Source organism: Chiloscyllium plagiosum, unplaced genomic scaffold (assembly GCF_037043375.1).
Source record: "Chiloscyllium plagiosum isolate Xiang-an unplaced genomic scaffold, Cpla_swu_hap1 HiC_scaffold_7, whole genome shotgun sequence".
Lineage (NCBI taxonomy): Eukaryota > Metazoa > Chordata > Chondrichthyes > Orectolobiformes > Hemiscylliidae > Chiloscyllium > Chiloscyllium plagiosum.
The window spans coordinates 25639358-25658326 of NW_028270145.1; the positions used below are offsets into that span (position 1 = coordinate 25639358).

At 41.1% G+C, this 18969-nt stretch overlaps 1 protein-coding gene across 8 annotated transcripts in view; it reads right to left on the reverse strand.

Annotated features, from left to right (window-relative positions):
• Positions 1-791: 791 nt before the first annotated feature.
• agap1 (ArfGAP with GTPase domain, ankyrin repeat and PH domain 1) overlaps positions 792-18969 on the reverse strand; it is a 766011-nt gene continuing 747833 nt past the window's right edge. For all 8 annotated transcript variants that reach the window (XM_043693252.2, XM_043693251.2, XM_043693245.2 and 5 more), the window contains 2 exons: positions 7321-7576; positions 792-4562 (listed from right to left, as the gene is read on the reverse strand). In XM_043693252.2, coding sequence (XP_043549187.1) covers positions 4341-4562; positions 7321-7576 — 478 coding nt within the window. In that variant the 3' untranslated portion in view covers positions 792-4340. The remainder of the gene's footprint in view (positions 4563-7320; positions 7577-18969) is intronic.

The window sequence follows — 18969 nt, forward strand, 5'->3', positions numbered from 1 at the left end:
TGAGCTAATTGCTTCGTTTATTTTTATGTATACATCTAACAGGCAGATTATCACCTTCCATTTTGACAGTACGAAACCTTAAGTTTTAGATATTATCCATACATAATTCAAAAACCTTGTGTAGTGTGGGCATTTCATTAACCTTACAAACTGACATCATGAAATCTAGGTACAGTTTTCCAAGAGTGTTATATGTGTACCACAAATGCCAGCACTTAAATCAGCTTTTGGAACCACTGGAGTGGGTGTAGTTGATTGGCATCAGCATCTGATGCAAACAGAGGGTGTGCCTCAAACTCTTGGGCATCTCCATAACATAGCTCATATTGGCTGCTTAATCTCTTGTATTGTTATAAACATGGGAGTTAAAAACATAAGGCTGATTACTAATATGAATATAGTGTGTCTTGGCTGAAAAGGAATGCAGGTGTGATTATATGCTGAGTATATACAAAAGCATCATTTGTGGAGCTGACAAAATTGGATTATTTTATATGTTGCAATTCACGTTTACATGAGCTGCATTTACATGGAGCATTTCACAACCCAGGATGTTCCAACGAATTTGTTTGTGAAATGTAGTCACTGTTGTAATGTAGGAAATGCAACAGAAAGTTTGTGTACAGGAAGTTCACACTATTTAGCCAGCAATGTGATTACTACTAGACAGTCTTCTATTTTATGAGATGTTGGTCGAGTGATTAATATTGGCCAGGACAACACCTATGCTCCACAAGACGAAAAGTAAAATATATCTACTGCCACACTGAATAAAATCAAACACTCAAACAACATGTTAACAAGTTTTTTTTATTGAAAAGAGACATTTTACAATTACAGAGTTTAGTCTCCTTGCATTACTTTACAGTCTTTAACAGAGTACTGTACAGTTGACCCACAAAATCATAATACATACTGGTATGGTCAATCATAACTCGCCTAACAAACTCCACTGGCAAAATGCAGGCAACATCACACAGCTTTCATTATTATTACAAACATATAAATAAAGCATCTAGTCATTGCAAAACATGAACTGCCAAATGAGGTAATATTAAAACTTAAACCATTCATTCTGATATTGTCCATATTATATCTATTTACACTGAGATATGACTGCCAGTTAACAGCTCTTTACAGATACATTCCAGATTAGTGTAACAGCAGATAAACTGTAATGACTGGCACAGTTTATAAAGCACGATTAGGAATATGTTTATATTTAGGCTTGGCACTCTTTAGGGATGCTTTCCCTAAACAAACCAGAAACACAGGAATTACAAAGCAGGAATGTGGAGAATATACACCTCATAATTCCAAAACAGCAATCCAAATAGGGCATTTAGATGACAACAAACTATTAAACTGACCAGATTACCAACTGTCACTGAGAAATATTTACTGTGTATATACATGGCAGTGAATCTTTGCCAAAGTTCTTTTCACCACCTTAGTTCCATACACTGTTGTCATTTTGAGATGGAGGACCCAAAGGATGTTGGATTGATAGTGTGTCTCATGAAATTGTGTTAGATTTATGATTTAAGATCTGAACAGATTGAAGCAGCGACCGAAGCGTGGTATGGCAGCAATAATTCTGAACTTGGAGGAGCAATGGTTTGGGATTTGGAGGAATATTATTGAGTAACGATTTGGGATTAGTGGAATACTGGAGCAAGGAGCTGGGATTTGGGGGACTGTTACAGTAATGACTCAGATATGCAGGGATGTGAGAGAAATGATTCAGGTATTGGATGAGTATGAGAGCAATGATTTGGAAGAAGCATGATGCTTTCTACTTATGACAGTGAACCTAATGGTTTGTTAGATCTGTGACATGGAACCTGAAGGTGCTATCTGATCTTTGATACATATTCTACAATTTTAAAAAAAATGAATGAATTGCAGGAAAGCAAATTCCTTTGTATGTTTTATTTAGATGCTGTGAAGGTGAGCAAAGCTGTTAGTTTTAACACAAGAGCATCACCTTGGCACAACGGCAAACTGGATACTAAACACACAGATGCACTGCACTGCTGAAAGTGAAGGATCTCTGTTAACACATTTTGGGTGGTGCGTTATTCCTGTCACTTTTCCAAACAGAATTGTGTGTGTTTGTTTGTCAGACAAGAGGGAAATCAGCTGAGACACAAAGGTTCCCAGGCCTGCGGAAGTCTAGCAGGGATTTTAGTAGGACATTTTAATTAGTCAGCCTGCCAGATAAACATTGCACACTTCAGTCTAACTTGCCAAGCTGTGTTTCAGCAACATGCGTTATGCCAGGATTCAAACTAGTGGCTGGGTGGTGAATGGATCACTGCCAGAGACCTTTAGCTCCTTTCCCTACTTTCTAAAATCCATGATCAATAGTCTGTAGCATGATTTTACTCAGCTGTGAGTGAAACTAACCTGTCATGGTCTCCACAAAACTTGCCAATCTACCACGGAAGAGATTGGAAAAATCTACATGATATGATCCGTATATTTATGATTGTACTGATGGTGCCCGCACCTCTTCGTCAATTGGAAGGGAATGCAACATGGCACATCCTTCATTACCTTATTTTGCCAAGAAATAGATTTGTAATTGGGCCACGCACAATCGGCATGAATCAATATTGTGCTTCATGATACTCAGACTTGGTTTGGTAAATTAAAATTTTGAAGGCCAGAGCAACTTGACCCTCAAATTTATCAGTGGAATCACTGAAAATTGCCAAGTCTAAGTATTCATCATTTAAATGGTGGGGAATGTAAAATCAATTTCTGTAGTGTGCTGATGTTGATGATCATTTTGAAGGAAGCTTAAGTCTGTTGGAGGGAGCCAAATTCTTCTGATTAAATATGTTTTCACCAGGGATCTGTCACACAGAATGCGCAAGGAAAGCTAGAAAAATGCATTCTATTTGGGCTTAATGCTGGAGTGTGGAATGGAGTTTAAACTGTGCATTACTGGCCAATATTATCCAAATTACTGAGTTTCTACCTCATCCCTACAGCATCACTCCCTCCCAAAATAAACAGCGCAAATGACATACAGCCAACAACTCATGGACTAGATCAGCCATTTTCCAGAGTAAAGAACTGCCAAAAGGGTGTTCAAATCACCCCTTTTCCCCTCCCTGCAAAATAAATCAAAACTCCCATTGGAATGATCAAAATTATGTACAACATATAAATATTATAGCATCAGAGTTTACATCATACTTACAAACAGGACAGAAAATTCTTTCAGGAAGCACTCCCTTAGACAAGAGAACCATCCTATACATTGCGGATGCTGCTGCCAGTGATAACACAGGTTACAGGGGAAGTGTGCTAGTGACTAAGAAAGGAGGCAAAGACTAAGCGATTCCTTTTCTCTCCTTGCTCGAATGCATTAATTAATGCTTACAGCGTTTTAATCCTACACGGCACTCAAATCTGTTTCCAGCACAGCACCTGACTTTCACCAACCAGCAGTTTCTGCATTTACATCTGGGCAGAGTAGTGAGGGGTCACAGCATTTAAAGGGGGGGGGGGGGCAAGAGCTGGGTGAGGAAAAGACCCTATTTCTTTCTTTTGAATAGGATGAGGACCAAAAATTAAATAGACACTAAATTATGACAGTGAATTTAGGGAGGAGGGCTCAAAGGACTGGAAAGAACGTGACTGAGATACTGTGCTTCTTGTGAGAATATTACAATCACATCCAAGCAGTCATTGAACCGTGCCATGTAACTACCTCCTCAGCTAATATGCTTTTCTCTATTATGACTAATCATGTTCTATTAAACAGTGGTAATGGTGGAAGAACTGAACTATACAAGTGTAATGAAGCCAGTATTCTCCCTGGACAGATTAGCCACAACTGATTTGACACATACCATCATAGGAGCTTCAAATCTGACAAACTCTGTGCTCTCAGCTGATTTATGTCAGCAACGGCTCTCCGCAGAAAAGCTGAATCAACCTGTTTGGTAGAGGTGAAATGTACTGACAGCTAATTGTCAATGCCTGAAAGTTCCATTTTCCCTTGTCTGCATTCACAAATCTGTCCTGTTGGTCCAGTGTTGCAAAAGCACAGAGTTCTCACCCTTACCACTAGTCCTTCTGCACATAGACAATTCCTGATCCTTCCAAATCTTTATCTCTCTTTTGACGGCACAGAACCTTGTCTCATTTGTATTATGAGCTGCTCTGCGACTGGTCATCTTGTTTACCTCGTTTCTGCGGTTTTACGTGGAGTGACGCTGCTTGGAGAACATAATCAGGAGTGGAATGAGATTTCACAGATACGAGGCCGTAAAGGGAGAGGTTCAGTGCTGCTCTCTAAACACAAGAGTCCGATGCCCTCTTCTTCAAATAACAGTGGGCAGTTTCGTATCCATCCTTCCATTGTTGTTGTTGTTGTTGCGGTTGCTGCTCTTGCGGGACAGATTGGGTGTCGCCACCAGGATAAAGTGTTCCTCAGGACACCCATACTGCAGCAAGATGTCGCTGCACTCTTGACTCATCGCTTGTCTGGCATAGGCCAGTGCAGTGTTTCCATGGGCGTCACGTGCCATTATGTCAACTCCATACTGCAAAACAAAAGATAGAACACATTAATATATCAGGATGCCTTCCAACTCCCTGAACCTGCTCTGCCATTCCATTAGATCAATGTCAATGTCTCAACTCCATTTACCCACTTTGGGTACCCCTTATCCCTCAATAGGCTAACCCAACAAAAATCCATCATGCTCAGTTTAAACTTTTTCCATTTCACCTTGAGTTTCAATAGATTTTGCATGAGAGAATTCTGAATTTCTACTCCTCCTTGTGTGAAGAACTTCTTCTGAGCCTCATCTCCAATTTATGATGCTAATTTTAAGGCTGTACCTAAGTTAGATTTAGATCAGTTGTGTTATAATTTTGCTCTTAATTGTACCTATGTTGGCAAGTTGGACCTGCAGCTAATGTCAGTCCTGAGGTTAGTCAAAGCCTCTGCTATCTCTATCCAGCTTTCCATATATAGCTGTCAGGTGCCCGTGACTCTTCTACCTTAGGTTTGATACAAGGCTTTAGTAATATCTTTCTTCCATTAGATCTTCCACACCCAACTTTGATGTTGAACTTCAAACTCCATCTCCTCTGTGGTAACTAAGGCAAGTTACTTATAACCTTAACCATTTCCATGCTCTCCACTATCCCACCTTTGAGCTTTGGTCACTTTTACTTTGTCTTGACTGTTTTCTTATTATGTACACAAGCTTAGTTATTATCCAGAATCATTGGATTAGCAGCATAGAAGGCCATTCAGCCCATTATGCAAATCCTCTGCTCTTCCACTACAGTTAGCTAAGTCTTTGCTCCTTCAGATATTTATCTAATTCCATTTTCAAAGTTACTATTGAGTCTGTTTCCACTGTTCTTTCTGGCTATGCATTCTAGATCACAACTCGCGTCCTTTTTTTTAAATTTCGTAAACACTAAATGCATTATTGTTTTTAGGTTTGGACAAATCTGTCTATTCAACCACCACCTCACATGATAATTATTTTTAGTGCCCTTCACAACCAGAGAGTATTGCAAAGTGTTTTACAGCCAGTAAAATGTAGTTACTGCTGTACTAAAGGATAATTGTTATTTGTTTGTTTTCCTTTCCAATTGATTTAGACCTTGCTACCTCACTGCTTCAGTCATTTCAGTCTGTTACTGGATGTGTGGAGACTATGATGGTGAGGTGAGAGAGGGAGGAAAATGAGTAAGGATGCTTTCCAGTCCACTTTGGGGACGAGGGGTGAACAGTACTGTCCAGGCTCTTGAGCAACTGAGGAATTGGGGGTGGGAGGGTGGATGGGGGTTGTTGCTCAGGCTGTCATAGTTTCCAAATGCCTCTTTCAACAATACAGGACAAAGGCCATCATGGTGCCAAGACACCAGGGCACAGGACAACCACTCAATTCTGAGATGGTCCCATTAAAATTCAGGGCAGCTGGTTACCTTGGATACTGAATCAAATTATATTATGGTCACAGCTTCCACAATGTTTAAGTCAATGTTTACAATGAATCAAATTGCTTCCTTTTCTTGCCAAAGTAGCAACATACTGACGGTGAAGACAGGAATAACCACCCTTGAAAAAGATCTCTGCTCTCAAAACATTTCAGATCACTCCACGTTGATGTGGCCAGGGTGCATAATTGATTCATAACCAAAACTCTGACAACTACATCCAGTGTTGATGTTTCTCCCTCTATGGAAAGGTAGAAGACAGATGAAACAGGATGCAATTGAGACATGGATCTTCAGCTTTCTCTTGTTTAAAGTTCAGTATGAGGCAGTGATTCAATACAATTGGCCTCATTCTCAATTCACAACCAGGGCTGGGCGAATGGTAACTATGATTAAATAGTCAGTTCATAACCTGTTGGCCCCCATACTCAATGCAAATTATCTAGGTAAAGCGACCTTGGTTCATGACATTTCCTGGAGTTTACTTTCAATGTCATTCCTCCTGAATTGCAATGAAGTGTTAAATCTGCCAACTCTGATTTGACATATTTCTAGAAATGATCTCCCATTCCAGGGATCTCTCGAACCCTGAATTCCCTTCACCAATTCTTGTCTCTTCTCTTTTAAAAAGCTCTTAAATATTGTACTTTTGGAACCCCATAATAATATCTCATGTGTGATATTTTGCTTCATAACAGATCCAATGGAGCCTGGACAGTTTACTATTTTCAAGGGATTACACATTTCTAAGTTCTGGTTGTTGTTCTTGTTAAGTGGGGAAAGATGAGTCAGGATTCAGCTTATTATTATCCACCTCTAAGTGGAAGCTGAGTGTAGGGTGAAGACTGCAGTGCTCTGGACTATGATGCTTCCGGGAATTCCAGGCTGGAGGAACCAGACCCAATGGATCAACAGGAAAAGAGGGAGGATAAATGGAAGGAAACACATGCAATGCTCCCTCAGATTTCAGCCAGGGATAGGACTCTCATTGAAAAGTCACAAGGCTGCGGATTCAAATCACTGTCCATACCAATACTGGTGGTCTGTTGGAGTGATGGATGTCTTTCAGACGACAGCTTAAAACCTGGCTGTCTTCTCAGGTGGATCCTTTTATTTTGACGAGGAACAGGAAGTTCTCCCCATCATCCTGGTCAATATTCATTCCCCAACCAACATCACTAAGTCAGATTTGAGTTATTCAGCTCAGTGCTCTCTTTGGGACCTTGTGGTGCTTTGCCTTACAACCAGCTGTAAAACATTTCTTTGGGGTGCCCTTAAGTTTCACATGGCACTACAGAAATACAGGGCTGTCTTTTATATTGAATTATCATATTCACTTACCCAGATCAAAAGCTGGGTGAGGACGACGTTCCCTTTCCTACAGGCTAAGTGAAGGGATGTGCGTCCATCCCCCTCTCCGTAAGTCTCATTTACTTCATCCTTGGAGCCGTGGGCTAGGAGTAGAATGACAGCTCGTAAGTTCTCCTCGGCTGTAGCACGTAGCAGCTGTTGTCCCAGGGGAATGTCTGAACACGGTGGTGGAACCAGGAACAGTTTCTGTTCATACTTAGCACGGATCCAACGTTCCTTCTCTTCCCTGTGTTGCAGAAAAAAGACATCAAGTTTTAAGAGTTTTACCCAGGACATTTACACTATTTGTATTATGCAGCACACCCACCACTGACAACACTGTGGCTGTAGCACACATAACTTGCAAAGGTGCAACTTACCAACATCCCTTCAACAACACTTTCCAAACCTACAACCTGTGCTACTGAAAGGATAAAGTCAGCTGATGCTTGGGGAACACCACCCTCTCGGTCACACATCATTCTGACTTGGAAATATATTGCTGCCCTTTCACTGTTGCTGGGTTAAAATGCTGGAACTTGCTGTCATACCCTCACAACATGCAGCAGCTCATGATGATCTATTTCACCTTCTCAGGGGCAATCCTTAATTGGCAATAAATGTGATGCCTATATCCCAAGAATAAATACATTTAAAAAGTGGAAAAATGTACAAGATTACATAGGGATACTACCTAATGTCAATTTAATCTATTGCTAAATTGTTAATATAATCATGAATTAGATGAATAATTATTTTCTAAATATCCTACCTTCATCTCCTTTCTGTCTATATTACTGAAGGTATGGTTCCAAATCAATTGTCTGACTGGCTCAGCCTCAAGATGCCGTAGTTTTTTGGCAGAAAACGGTTCATGCCGTATTTAGAGATAACATGAAGCTTGGAAATGTAGTGAAGAAAACAGATGGCTCCAGGGATGAAAGACTGGAGAAACTGAAATGGTGTCCTTAGAGCAAGGAAGATTGAATGTAAGATTTGTTCAAAAGCGTGAAGCTTTTTGCAAGAGTTTCCAGTGGCAGAAGGATTGGTGGCCAGTTGTAATTGGTGACAAACGGTAATTTATGTTTCCAGATTTGATCTGGAATGCATTACCTGAAAAGATGATAGAAGTAGATTCGACAAACATTTTCAAAATGAAACTGGATAAATACTACAAGGGAAAAAATTGAAGAAAGGGCAGGGGTGTGTGCATTTTGTAGTAACTAACTTGCACTAACTTGGCAGGTGAATGAATTACTTCTGCTTCCATGAACAGCCTTTCCCACGTCATTACATCTGATGGTGATTCTCTGGTGTAGCTAGGAGAAGTGTTTCCATCATAGAAAGGGAAAGAGAGTAAAAATTGACAGAAGGCCTAAAAACACCCTGATGTCCAGAGACTCCTTGACAGAAGCTTAGAAATGAAGTGTTCTGTTTATGCCTAGGGGGATCTTAACAGGAGATTGAAAATTAAAGAGGATGCTGTTGTTTTACCCATTGGAATCCAGGAAGCTTTGCCTTGGGTTTGGAACGGATGGAAACTGACTTTGCAATGACCCTAACAGCTACAATCTATTTGCTCTCATGAGGCAAGGTAAAACAGGATTTGTCCTGAGAGCATCTAAGGGCCTGTTTACACTCTTATTGTAATCTAGTTTGGTGTTCACTCTAATCTGAATCAAAATGCAAAGGTAAATAGATTAACTGGATTAGATTTGCATCATTTCCTGGTGGGTTTGAATGACATTTCAGTGACCTTAGGTTCACCTGGATTCCTCAAACAGTCCCAGTTTAACAGCTCCTTTGTTTTGTCTTGCTCTACCTAACAGTTCCATGTAACAAATGCAATGCAACCCTGTGACTCCAGATGCAATGGGTCAAATTAGCAACCTTTTCCAATAGCAGCAGGAATGTAAAACATTTTTAAGTACATGGTGCTTCTGTTTTGGCATGTTGTGGAAATTATATCCAGGTGCTTACCCTTCAGAGTAGCAATGCGATTAGAAAACTACACAGAACTCGCAGCACAGTGAGAGGCCATTTGGCCCAACAGGTCCATGCTGCTTTTGATGCTCATCAGCCTCCTCTCACTCTATTCATCTCAGTTTATCAGCCCGTACTCTCAACTCTTTCACCTTCATGCACTTATTTAGCTTTACTCAAAATGTATCTGTGCCAAGTACCTCAACTGCTTCACATTCTCATCAATCACGTTTCTCCTGAATTCCCCATTAGATTTATTGGTTTGAATCGGTTATGAAAACCTTAGATTTTGGATACTCCCACGGATTCTCGAAGTGTAATCCTTCACAATTTGGACCGTTTTGTGTTATGGACCTCAATAAAGTAAGCATACATAGTTATTTATTTTCAAGATAATGGAGCTCCAAGCTTGTTCACTCTTTTCCCAGTAGTTACAACGGCCAGATAAAATGTGTTTTAATGATGTTGGTTGAGGTATAAATATTGGCCAGGACACAAAATAATTTTCTGACATTTTTCAGAACACTGCTGTGGGAACTTATATATTCATCTCTGGAGGGTGAACCTGGCCTTGGTCTAATGTCTCAGTTGAAATGTGGTATGTCTGACAGTGCAGCATTCCCTTCATATTGGGAAAATGTGTTCAGTTTTGTGCTCATGTTTTTGGAGTAAAACTCAAAGTTATAGCCATGCGAGTTGGAGGTGACAGTGCTACCAACTAATCTGTGATTAACACCAAACCTCCTACAACAAATACTCTGTAAAAATACTGAATTGGTTGTAAAAAATTTTTTTTGAATATTCAGCTATTGTGAGAGGTGCTACATAAATGTAAGTCATTTATTTTCTCGAATTGCTATAAAAGGTTTCTTAATCTCTATGACATGATCACAGCTTTAAAATCTTTTACATCTACTACATTGTTATCAGAATAACAGTCTTACCAAGTGTAGAGCCAGAGAGACAAATTTCAGAAACATGAAATGTAAAAGACCTATAAAAGCAGTAATATCCTTGTCCCTGGTACAACAATACACAGAATTGCTCCTGTTCACATCTTTTCAGATTCATACAGCGTGTCAATAGAGGAAGATTGGGCAGTGAGAGAGAGCTGTAGAGACAGAGAATGCTGTAGAGATAGGATAAGTGTGCCACAGAGACAGAGTGCATGCCATAGAGAGTGTGCTCCGAAGAGACAGTGCCTTGGAAAGCCAGAGTGTGTCATTTGGAGAGAAAGAGCCTGTACATGCCATGGAGGGATACAGATAGAGTCAGAGTGCCAGAGGGAAAGAGAGAGAGAGCGCACATCAGTTAGCACAGGAAGACACACTGGCAGTACAAGAGACAGTGTAACAAAATTTAATGCATCTCGGCATCCATTCAAACCCCCTAAATTTGATGGAGGGCTTTTAATCAGACAAGAGGTTAGCATTTGGGGATTCTGTAGCCTTACTGCCTCCATCTCAAATAGATCCTTGATGACCAGATCTGTGTACAGTCTTTCTGCTCCTCCATCAGTTGAGCCCTCGAAATGGGCAATTCATGGTTTCATCCCATTGCAGTCAGCAGCGAGGCAAGGCAAGCCACGGTCAGTCAGTATGCAGAGAGTTTACAGGAAAGAAAGGAATTGGAAGGTGCCTGGCAGAATATTGTCTACCTGAAGATTGGAAAATGCCAGGCAGAAATCTGAGGAATGGAGAGGAAATTAAGCATATCCTTTGGGTTTTTCTCTGCTAATTTCCAGTCTTCACATGAACAATGCGTGCCTGGTCACAGACATGGCAGCTATATTAAATAGTTTGTACCTTGGCCATCAATGCAGCCTTTAGAAACTGAATTAGCAGGGAGAAATTTGAGGCCAGCGGTTTTACACATTTTTCCTGCAGTGTGATTTAGTATCCCAGAATATACCCCAAACCTGCCCACCTTAATTCAGCCAAATCTTCATCAGCAATTACTATAAAAATCTGTAGCTGAAACAACAGTCTTTTTGGAACATAATTTTATGAAATAAATGCAAAGAAGGAAGAGAAAATGCTGGGAATACTCAGCCTGTCAAGCAGTATTGAATATAACATAATTGGCTGAAAAAAGATTTTAAGAAGTGCAGACATTTTTGGAAAAATTCACTTTGGAAACTCCAGATTATGTGTCATGTTCAACCGGAAAAATAGAAAAAGTTGAGTAATTTTTCCAAAAGGGTTATAGGTCAACACCTAGTTGATGCTCTTAACTGTAGGGAATTGGATACAATTTTTTTGTTTGTGGGGATATACACAACCTGGCAACAAAAAGGAGAGTGGGCTGTTGGGCTAAATAAACGTCTATTGTTGATGTCTTATCAAAGCTCCATTGTGACCTGTCACCAAAGGCTGTTGATTCATGTCCTGGTGTTCAATGCACTTGGCAGATTAAGCTGCTGTCATCCAAATATTACACAGAGCCCCAATTCCCCTACTTAAATGGTAAGAGGTTTTCCTTCGAAAATAAAAAAAACACTAACGATATACTGAAGTTTGCCTCAAGGGCTCTCTTCAGTTGTAAATAATACCTGATGTGGTGTACAAAGCAATAAGGACATAGTAAGATTCAAATTAAACCCTGATTAGTATTGTGTCATAGAGATGTACAGTACAAAAACAGACCCTTCTATCTAACTTGTCCATGCTGACCTGATATCTTAACCTAATCTAGTCCCATGTGCCAGCAATTGTCCCATATCCATCTAAACCCTTCCTATTCATATACCCAGCCAGATGCCTTTGAAATACTGTATTTGTAGCAGCCTCCACCATTTCCTCTGGCAGTTCATTCCATACACGTACCACCCTCTTGCGTGAAAAAGTTGCCCCTTAGGTCCCTTTTATATCTTTCCCCTCTCACCCTGAACCTATACCCTCTAGTTCTGAACTCCCAGACCCCAGGGAAAAGACTTTGTCTAATTATCCTATCCATGCCCCTCATGATTTTATAAACCTCTATAAGGTCACCCCTCAGCCTCCGACGCTCCAGGGAAAACAGCCCCAGCCTTTTCAGCCTCTCCCTATAGCTCAAATCCTCCAACCCTGGCAACATCATTGTAAATCCTTTCTGAACCCTTTCAAGTTTCACAACATCCTTCCAATAGGAAGGAGACCAAAACTGCATGCAATATTCCAAAAGTGGCCTAACCAATGTCCTGTACAGCTGCAACATGACCTCCCAACTCCTGTACTCAATGCTCTGACCAATAAAGGAAAGCATACCAAATGTCTTCTTGAGTTCAATGACAATACTTATCAGCAGCACAAGTGGATCACATAAAATGTAGAGTTACAGAGTATACAGCACATCATTCAGCTCAATGTCAGCTAAGTTTTATGCTAGACAGATTTTGCATTCCACTGGTATATCCTACTATTTCTCTCTTATTCAAGTACTTATCAAATTTCCCCTCTAATCCATCTGTCCTATTCACTTCAAATTTAAACAACGAGAAGTAGGAGTAGGATAATCATCCCCTTGAGCCTGCTCCATCACTCAAAAATAGGTTCAAATGATTGTGGCTTTAAGGTCACTTTCCTGCCTGAACCGCTCACTGGGGGAAGACAAGTCCAACGATTAATAACCACAGCACCGTCTTCTGGAAAGTTTCACATTCTTACTACCACTTGGGTTTATTTATGATGAATATAAAGTTGAATAGCTCTTTTGTTCCATTTGCATTATTGGAATGGCATCTAAAAAAGTTGCCAGCTGCCACACAGAATGGTTATGGACACATCTGGCAGTGCGGACACCATGATTTGTGGCTGTTCTCCATTTTAAAATGACAAACTGTACTCTGCAGTCAGAAATCTCCGATTTCACAAAGCAGCTATTTGTCTCCTCGGTCAACCACTGCCAAACAATGGAGAGTGAGATGGATGGTCCAGAGAGCAGGTGGGGCTAAGAGTGGGAACTGACTCATGTGATCCTTTCCCAGAAGAAACCCTCGAGAAGTCATCAACTTGAATTGTAGAAGGATAAAGCATAAGGAGTGAACATACACTGCATCAAGTTTGTGTTGGGTCTTTGAAATAACTATCAAATTCAATTTGCCCCAATCTTACATTCTTCATCCCCCTCTTCACTGCCTTGCAAAATTTCCCCTCAATTATCTAGTGCTATTATGAATTGCTACTGAATTCACTTGCACTACCTTTTGAGTCACTGCATTCCAGAAGAGTGCCTCAGGTTTGGAGGATTCCAGATGTTGGCAAAGGTTTAAAATAGAAAGTAATGACAGCTCAAACTACCGCACAGCTACCTGGCTGGAAAAGTTATTTAGTTGTTCTGTTGCTGGATGGAAACTGGCCACAAATTTTAGATGACATGATGGTTTGGAACTTTTAGCTTTTCCCCTAAAATGTAACTCATAAAATATTGATTTAGCTGCAGCTGGCACCTTGATAATTTCGTTGCCCACTGTCATGATTTCTGTTCATCGACTGAATAATGTAGAACATACAGCACAGACACAGTCCATTCAGTCCAACCGTGTTTATGTTTCACACAAGTCTCCTGCCACTCACTTCAACTATGCAGTGTCAGATCCCTCATAATTTGAACACCTCTATCAAGTAACTTCTTAGTTTTTTCTCATTTAAATCCTATTATTTAAGTAAACCTGGAATAAAAAGCAGCTATGCAGGAATGATGGCCAGGAAGCTACAGGACTTTTGTCAAATCTCATCAGGCTTGTTAGAGTTCTTTAGGAGAGGAAACCTGCCACCTTTACCTGGTCTGGCTTATGTGATACTCCAGAACTAGACCAAAGTGGTTCTCTTCTGACTGACTTGGAGGAGTCACAGTTTAATTCATGAGGCGATGGCCACTTCTGGGACAGCAGAAAATCTGGGAGGACAAACATCGCTGGATGTGCTGGAACCCAGGCAAGCAGATGGGATCTCTTCAAGTACAATCAAATAGGCCTTTACAAGGACGGTCAGAAGGGAGACAGGTTGAATTAAAGGATGAGGGCTCTACTAGTGTAGCCTTCCATCACCAAGCAAGAAGGACCTCCTTCTCTCAATAAGCTCTGAGATGAGGAGTGGGAGAAAAGTAAACACCTTGGTCTCCTACTTTAATCCAGGAGAAACCCCCTCAGATCCTGCAGCAAGCCTTAGTGCCTGTGCCAGTGGTGTAGGACTCACCAGGGTATACCTGGTGGTTTGTGTTCACAGGATGGACTCCTCCAATACACCCCATAGGCATTCTACATGTATTGGTGGCATAAGACTCTCAAGTGCAACTCATTTGGCCAGTTATGAGCCTTAACTGGCCAAGGAGCAGGAAAGGTGAATTTGCGCTTACCTGTCACACAGTCATAGAGTCATAGAGACATACAACATGGAAACAGACCCTTCGGTCCAACCCGTCCATGCCGACCAGATATCCCAACCCAATCTAGTCCCACCTGCCAGTACCTGGCCCATATCCCTCCAAACCCTTCCGATTCATATACCCATCCAAATGCCTCTTAAATGTTGCAATTGTACCAGCCTCCACCACATCCTCTGGCAGCTCATTCCATACATGTACCACCATCTGCGTGAAAAAGTTGCCTCTTAGGTCTCTTTTATATCTTTCCCCTCTCACCCTAAACCTATGCCCTCTAGTTCTGGACTCCCCGACCCCAGGGAAAAGACTTTGTCTATTTATCCTATCCATGCTCATAATTTTGTAAACCTCTATAAGGTCACCCCTCAGCCTCCGAAGCTCCAGGAAAAACAGCCCCATCCTGTTCAGCCTCTCCCTGTAGCTCAGATCCTCCAACCCTGGCACATCCTTGTAAATCTTTTCTGAACCCTTTCAAGTTTCACAACATCTTTCCGATAGGAAGGAGACCAGAATTGCACGCAATATTCCAACAGTGGCCTAACCAATGTCCTGTACAGCCGCAACATGACCTCCCAACGTCTGTACTCAGTACTCTGACCAATAAAGGAAAGCATACCAAACACCTTCTTCACTATCCTATCTACCTGTGACTCCACTTTCAAGGAGCTTTGAACCTGCACTCCAAGGTCTCTTTGTTCAGCAACACTCCCTAAGACCTTACCATTAAGCGTATAAGTCCTGCTAAGATTTGCTTTCCCAAAATGCAGCACCTCGCATTTATCTGAATTAAACTCCATCTGCCACTTCTCAGCCCATTGCCCATCTGGTCCAGATCCTGTTGTAATCTGAGGTAACCCTCTTCGCTGTCCACTACACCTCCAATTTTGGTGTCACCTGCAAACTTACTAACTCTACCTGTTTTGCTCGCATCCAAATCATTTATGTAAAGACAAAAAGTAGAGGTGAAAATGTGTTGCTGGAAAAGCGTAGCAGGTCAGGCAGCATCCAAGGAGCAGGAGAATTGATGTTTCGGGCATGAGCCCTTCTTCAGGAATGAGCCCCTTCTCCTGCTCCTTGGATGCTGGCTGACCTGCTGCACTTTTCCAGCAACACATTTTCAGCTCTGATCTCCAGTATCTGCAGTCCTCACTTTCTCCTACAAAAAGTAGAGGGCCCAGCACCGATCCTTGTGGCACTCCACTGGTCACAGGCCTCCAGTCTGAAAAACAACCCTCCACCACCACCCTCTGTCTTCTACCTTTGAGCCAGTTCTGTATCCAAATGGCTAGTTCTCCCTGTATTCATGAGATCTAACCTTGCTAATCAGTCTCCTATGGGGAACCTTGTTGAACGCCTTACTGATGTCCATATAGATCACATCTACTGCTCTGCCCTCATCAATCCTCCCCTGGACTTACTTGGGTGGAGTCAGGAAGGTGATGGACAATCTGCCTTGCACCGAGCCATTTGGTTAGACATCCCCTCCCTTGCTTCCCAAACCATTCCATGCTTGGGTGGGGTGGCATTAAATTCCACCTTCTGAGTGGAATAAGTCAATGTCCATGCGACAGAGGCCAGTATTGTGCCCTAACCATTGCTGTAAAGAACAGCAAGTAACTTGGCAAAAGCTTGAACCAAGGTTGTGAAATGCCCAGCCTACAAAGGCAGCAGTTTTCAAGATGTTGGCTGTGATTCAGTGGGAAGCATAGCTGCTGTGGATTTAAGTTCCAGGGAGTTGAGCACAAAATCTTGTGTGATACTCCCTAGCAGTCCTGAGGGGGTGCTGCATTGTTTCAGATGAGACACTAAACCAAATTTCCACTACCATCTCACATGGACATAAAAAAAACTCAACAGTTACTTTGAAGAGCTGCATAGGAGTAATGCAATGTCCTGGCAAATATTTATCCTGCAATAAACAAATACCATAAAACAGGCTATCTAGTTATTTTTCTTTTTGCTGGCTATGTGAACTTGCTATGTACATCTTGGCTACTGTGTTTACCATATTACAACTGTGAATGAATTTGAAAAGTGGCTTCAGTCTCTGTAAAGAGCTTAGGGATGTCCCAATGTTGTGAAAGGTTATTGGTGCTCTTGCTGCAATTGTATAGGGCCTTGGTGTGCCAACACCTGGAGTATTGTATGTAGTTTAGGGTCTCCTTATCTGATGAAGCAAATTCTGGCTATGGAGGGACTGCAACACAGTTTTGGTCGACTGCTTCCTGGGATGGCAGGAATGACATGAAGAGAGATTGGATCGGTTCGGTGTATTTTCACTGGAATTCAGAAGAATTACTTGGGAATCGCATAGAAACCTATATATTATAATTTGAACAGTAATATACAGGGTAAATGCAGAGTAATGTTCCTGATGACCAGGGAGTCCAGAACCAGGGACTATAATCTAAGGATACTGGGTAGGCCATTTAGAACGCAGTTGAGGGGAATTATTTTCGTGCAGAGTGATAGGCTTGTGTAATTCTCTGCTACAGAAAACAGTTGAGGCCAAAGCATTGAATTTTTTGAAGAAGGAGTTAGATATAGTTCTTAACGCTAAAGGGTATGGGGAGAAACTGGGAGCAGGTTACTGAGTTGAATGATCTGACATGATCATATTGATTGGTGGAGCAGGCTCACAGGGCCAAACGGCCTACTCTTATTTCTGTTTTCTGTTACATTTATATGCTTTCTATGAAATTAGCTTTCAGGATTTTTATTTATGGGATCATGCTCTTCCACTTGATAAGATCATACTGATGTAATTGTGGCCTCAACTCTACTTTCCAGTCTAGCACAATACCATTGACTCCGTTGGCATTCAAGAAACTCTTAAAAATATATTCATTGACCCTGCCAACAGTGCCAACTGTGGGAGATAAGTCCACAGACTAATGACCTAAAACAAACTATGGCACGACTTATATGGTTAATGGTAGGGCCCTTCTAAAATGATTTACAAGGATGTTACCGAGACTGGAAGGTTTGAGTTATAAGTAGAGGCTGAATAGGCTGGGACATTTTTCTCTGGAGGGTAGGAGGCTGAAGGGTGACATTAGAGAAGTCTGTAAAATCAAAGGAGCATAGCAAATTTGAATAGCCAAGGTCTTTTCCCTAGAGTAGCAAAGTCCAAGACCAGAGGGCACAGGTTTAAGGTGAAAGGGGAAAGATTTAAAAGGGACCTGAGGAGCAAACTTTTCACACATAGGGTGGTATGTACTGTACATGGAGTGAGCTGCCAAGGTGGTAGAGGTAGGTACAATTACAATATTTAAAAGACAAAATGGACAGGCACATGGATAGGAAAGTTTGAGGAAGATATAGGCCAAATTCAGTAAAATGGGACTAATTCAGTTTAGGAAACCTGGTTGGCATGGATGAGTTAGGTCGAAGTGTCTGTTTCTGCACTGTATGACTCTATGACCTCTGAAAGAAAACAATCCTCATCTCCTCTGTTTTTAACACTGTGTCCACTAGATCTAGCCTCTCCCACATGGGGAAACACTACCCATCGAGATGTTATATATTACAGTCAGATCACCTCTTTTTTTAAAAACTCCAATGGATACAAGCCCAATCTGTTCTCTTTCAGTTAGGTTGCAGTGGTACTTCCAACACAATTTGCAGAAAAAAGTAAAACAAAATTGTGCAAAAATGTGAAGGCTTCTGAGCACAAGTTACATTCAATGTAAATTGAGCCCCTGTGATACTTGGAGTTAATTTAAAAACTGACCATGGAAATCAGTCCTAGACACAATCCTGGCCAGTACCCCAAAGTCAATTAATCACCATGGCAAATTTCCACTAATTACACCTGTTTGAAGTCCTTTGAATAAAATCTTGAAATTATGGTATTTCTTTTGGCAAAGGAGGGCAAACATTCCAAATTTACAATTTAAAAAGAAACCAAGAAACTAAATTCTTACATCATTGTAACTTGCAAATGTGTCTGTATAGGTGTTGTTAAAGCCATCTCTTTACAACTGGATTACTTGCAGGTAATTTAATGTGGTTTTTTTTGCATGAAAAACCTATTTTCAGCTGTACTTATCAAACTGCACCAAGCTCCTTACTCTTCAATATTTCAAGAAATATCTTACTTGTAAATTCCAATGCTAAATGCTGCTCAATCACACTCATTCATGGAAGACTGTAGTCTCAGTTTTAGGCAAATAAGGTTGAAGAGAAACGATCACTTTTCAAAACAAATTGCTGAAACAGTTTGCAGATTTAACAAACCCACCTAATGTGACTATGCCTGGCTCGTCTGTTTTCTTACAAGAATTAAATCAGAAT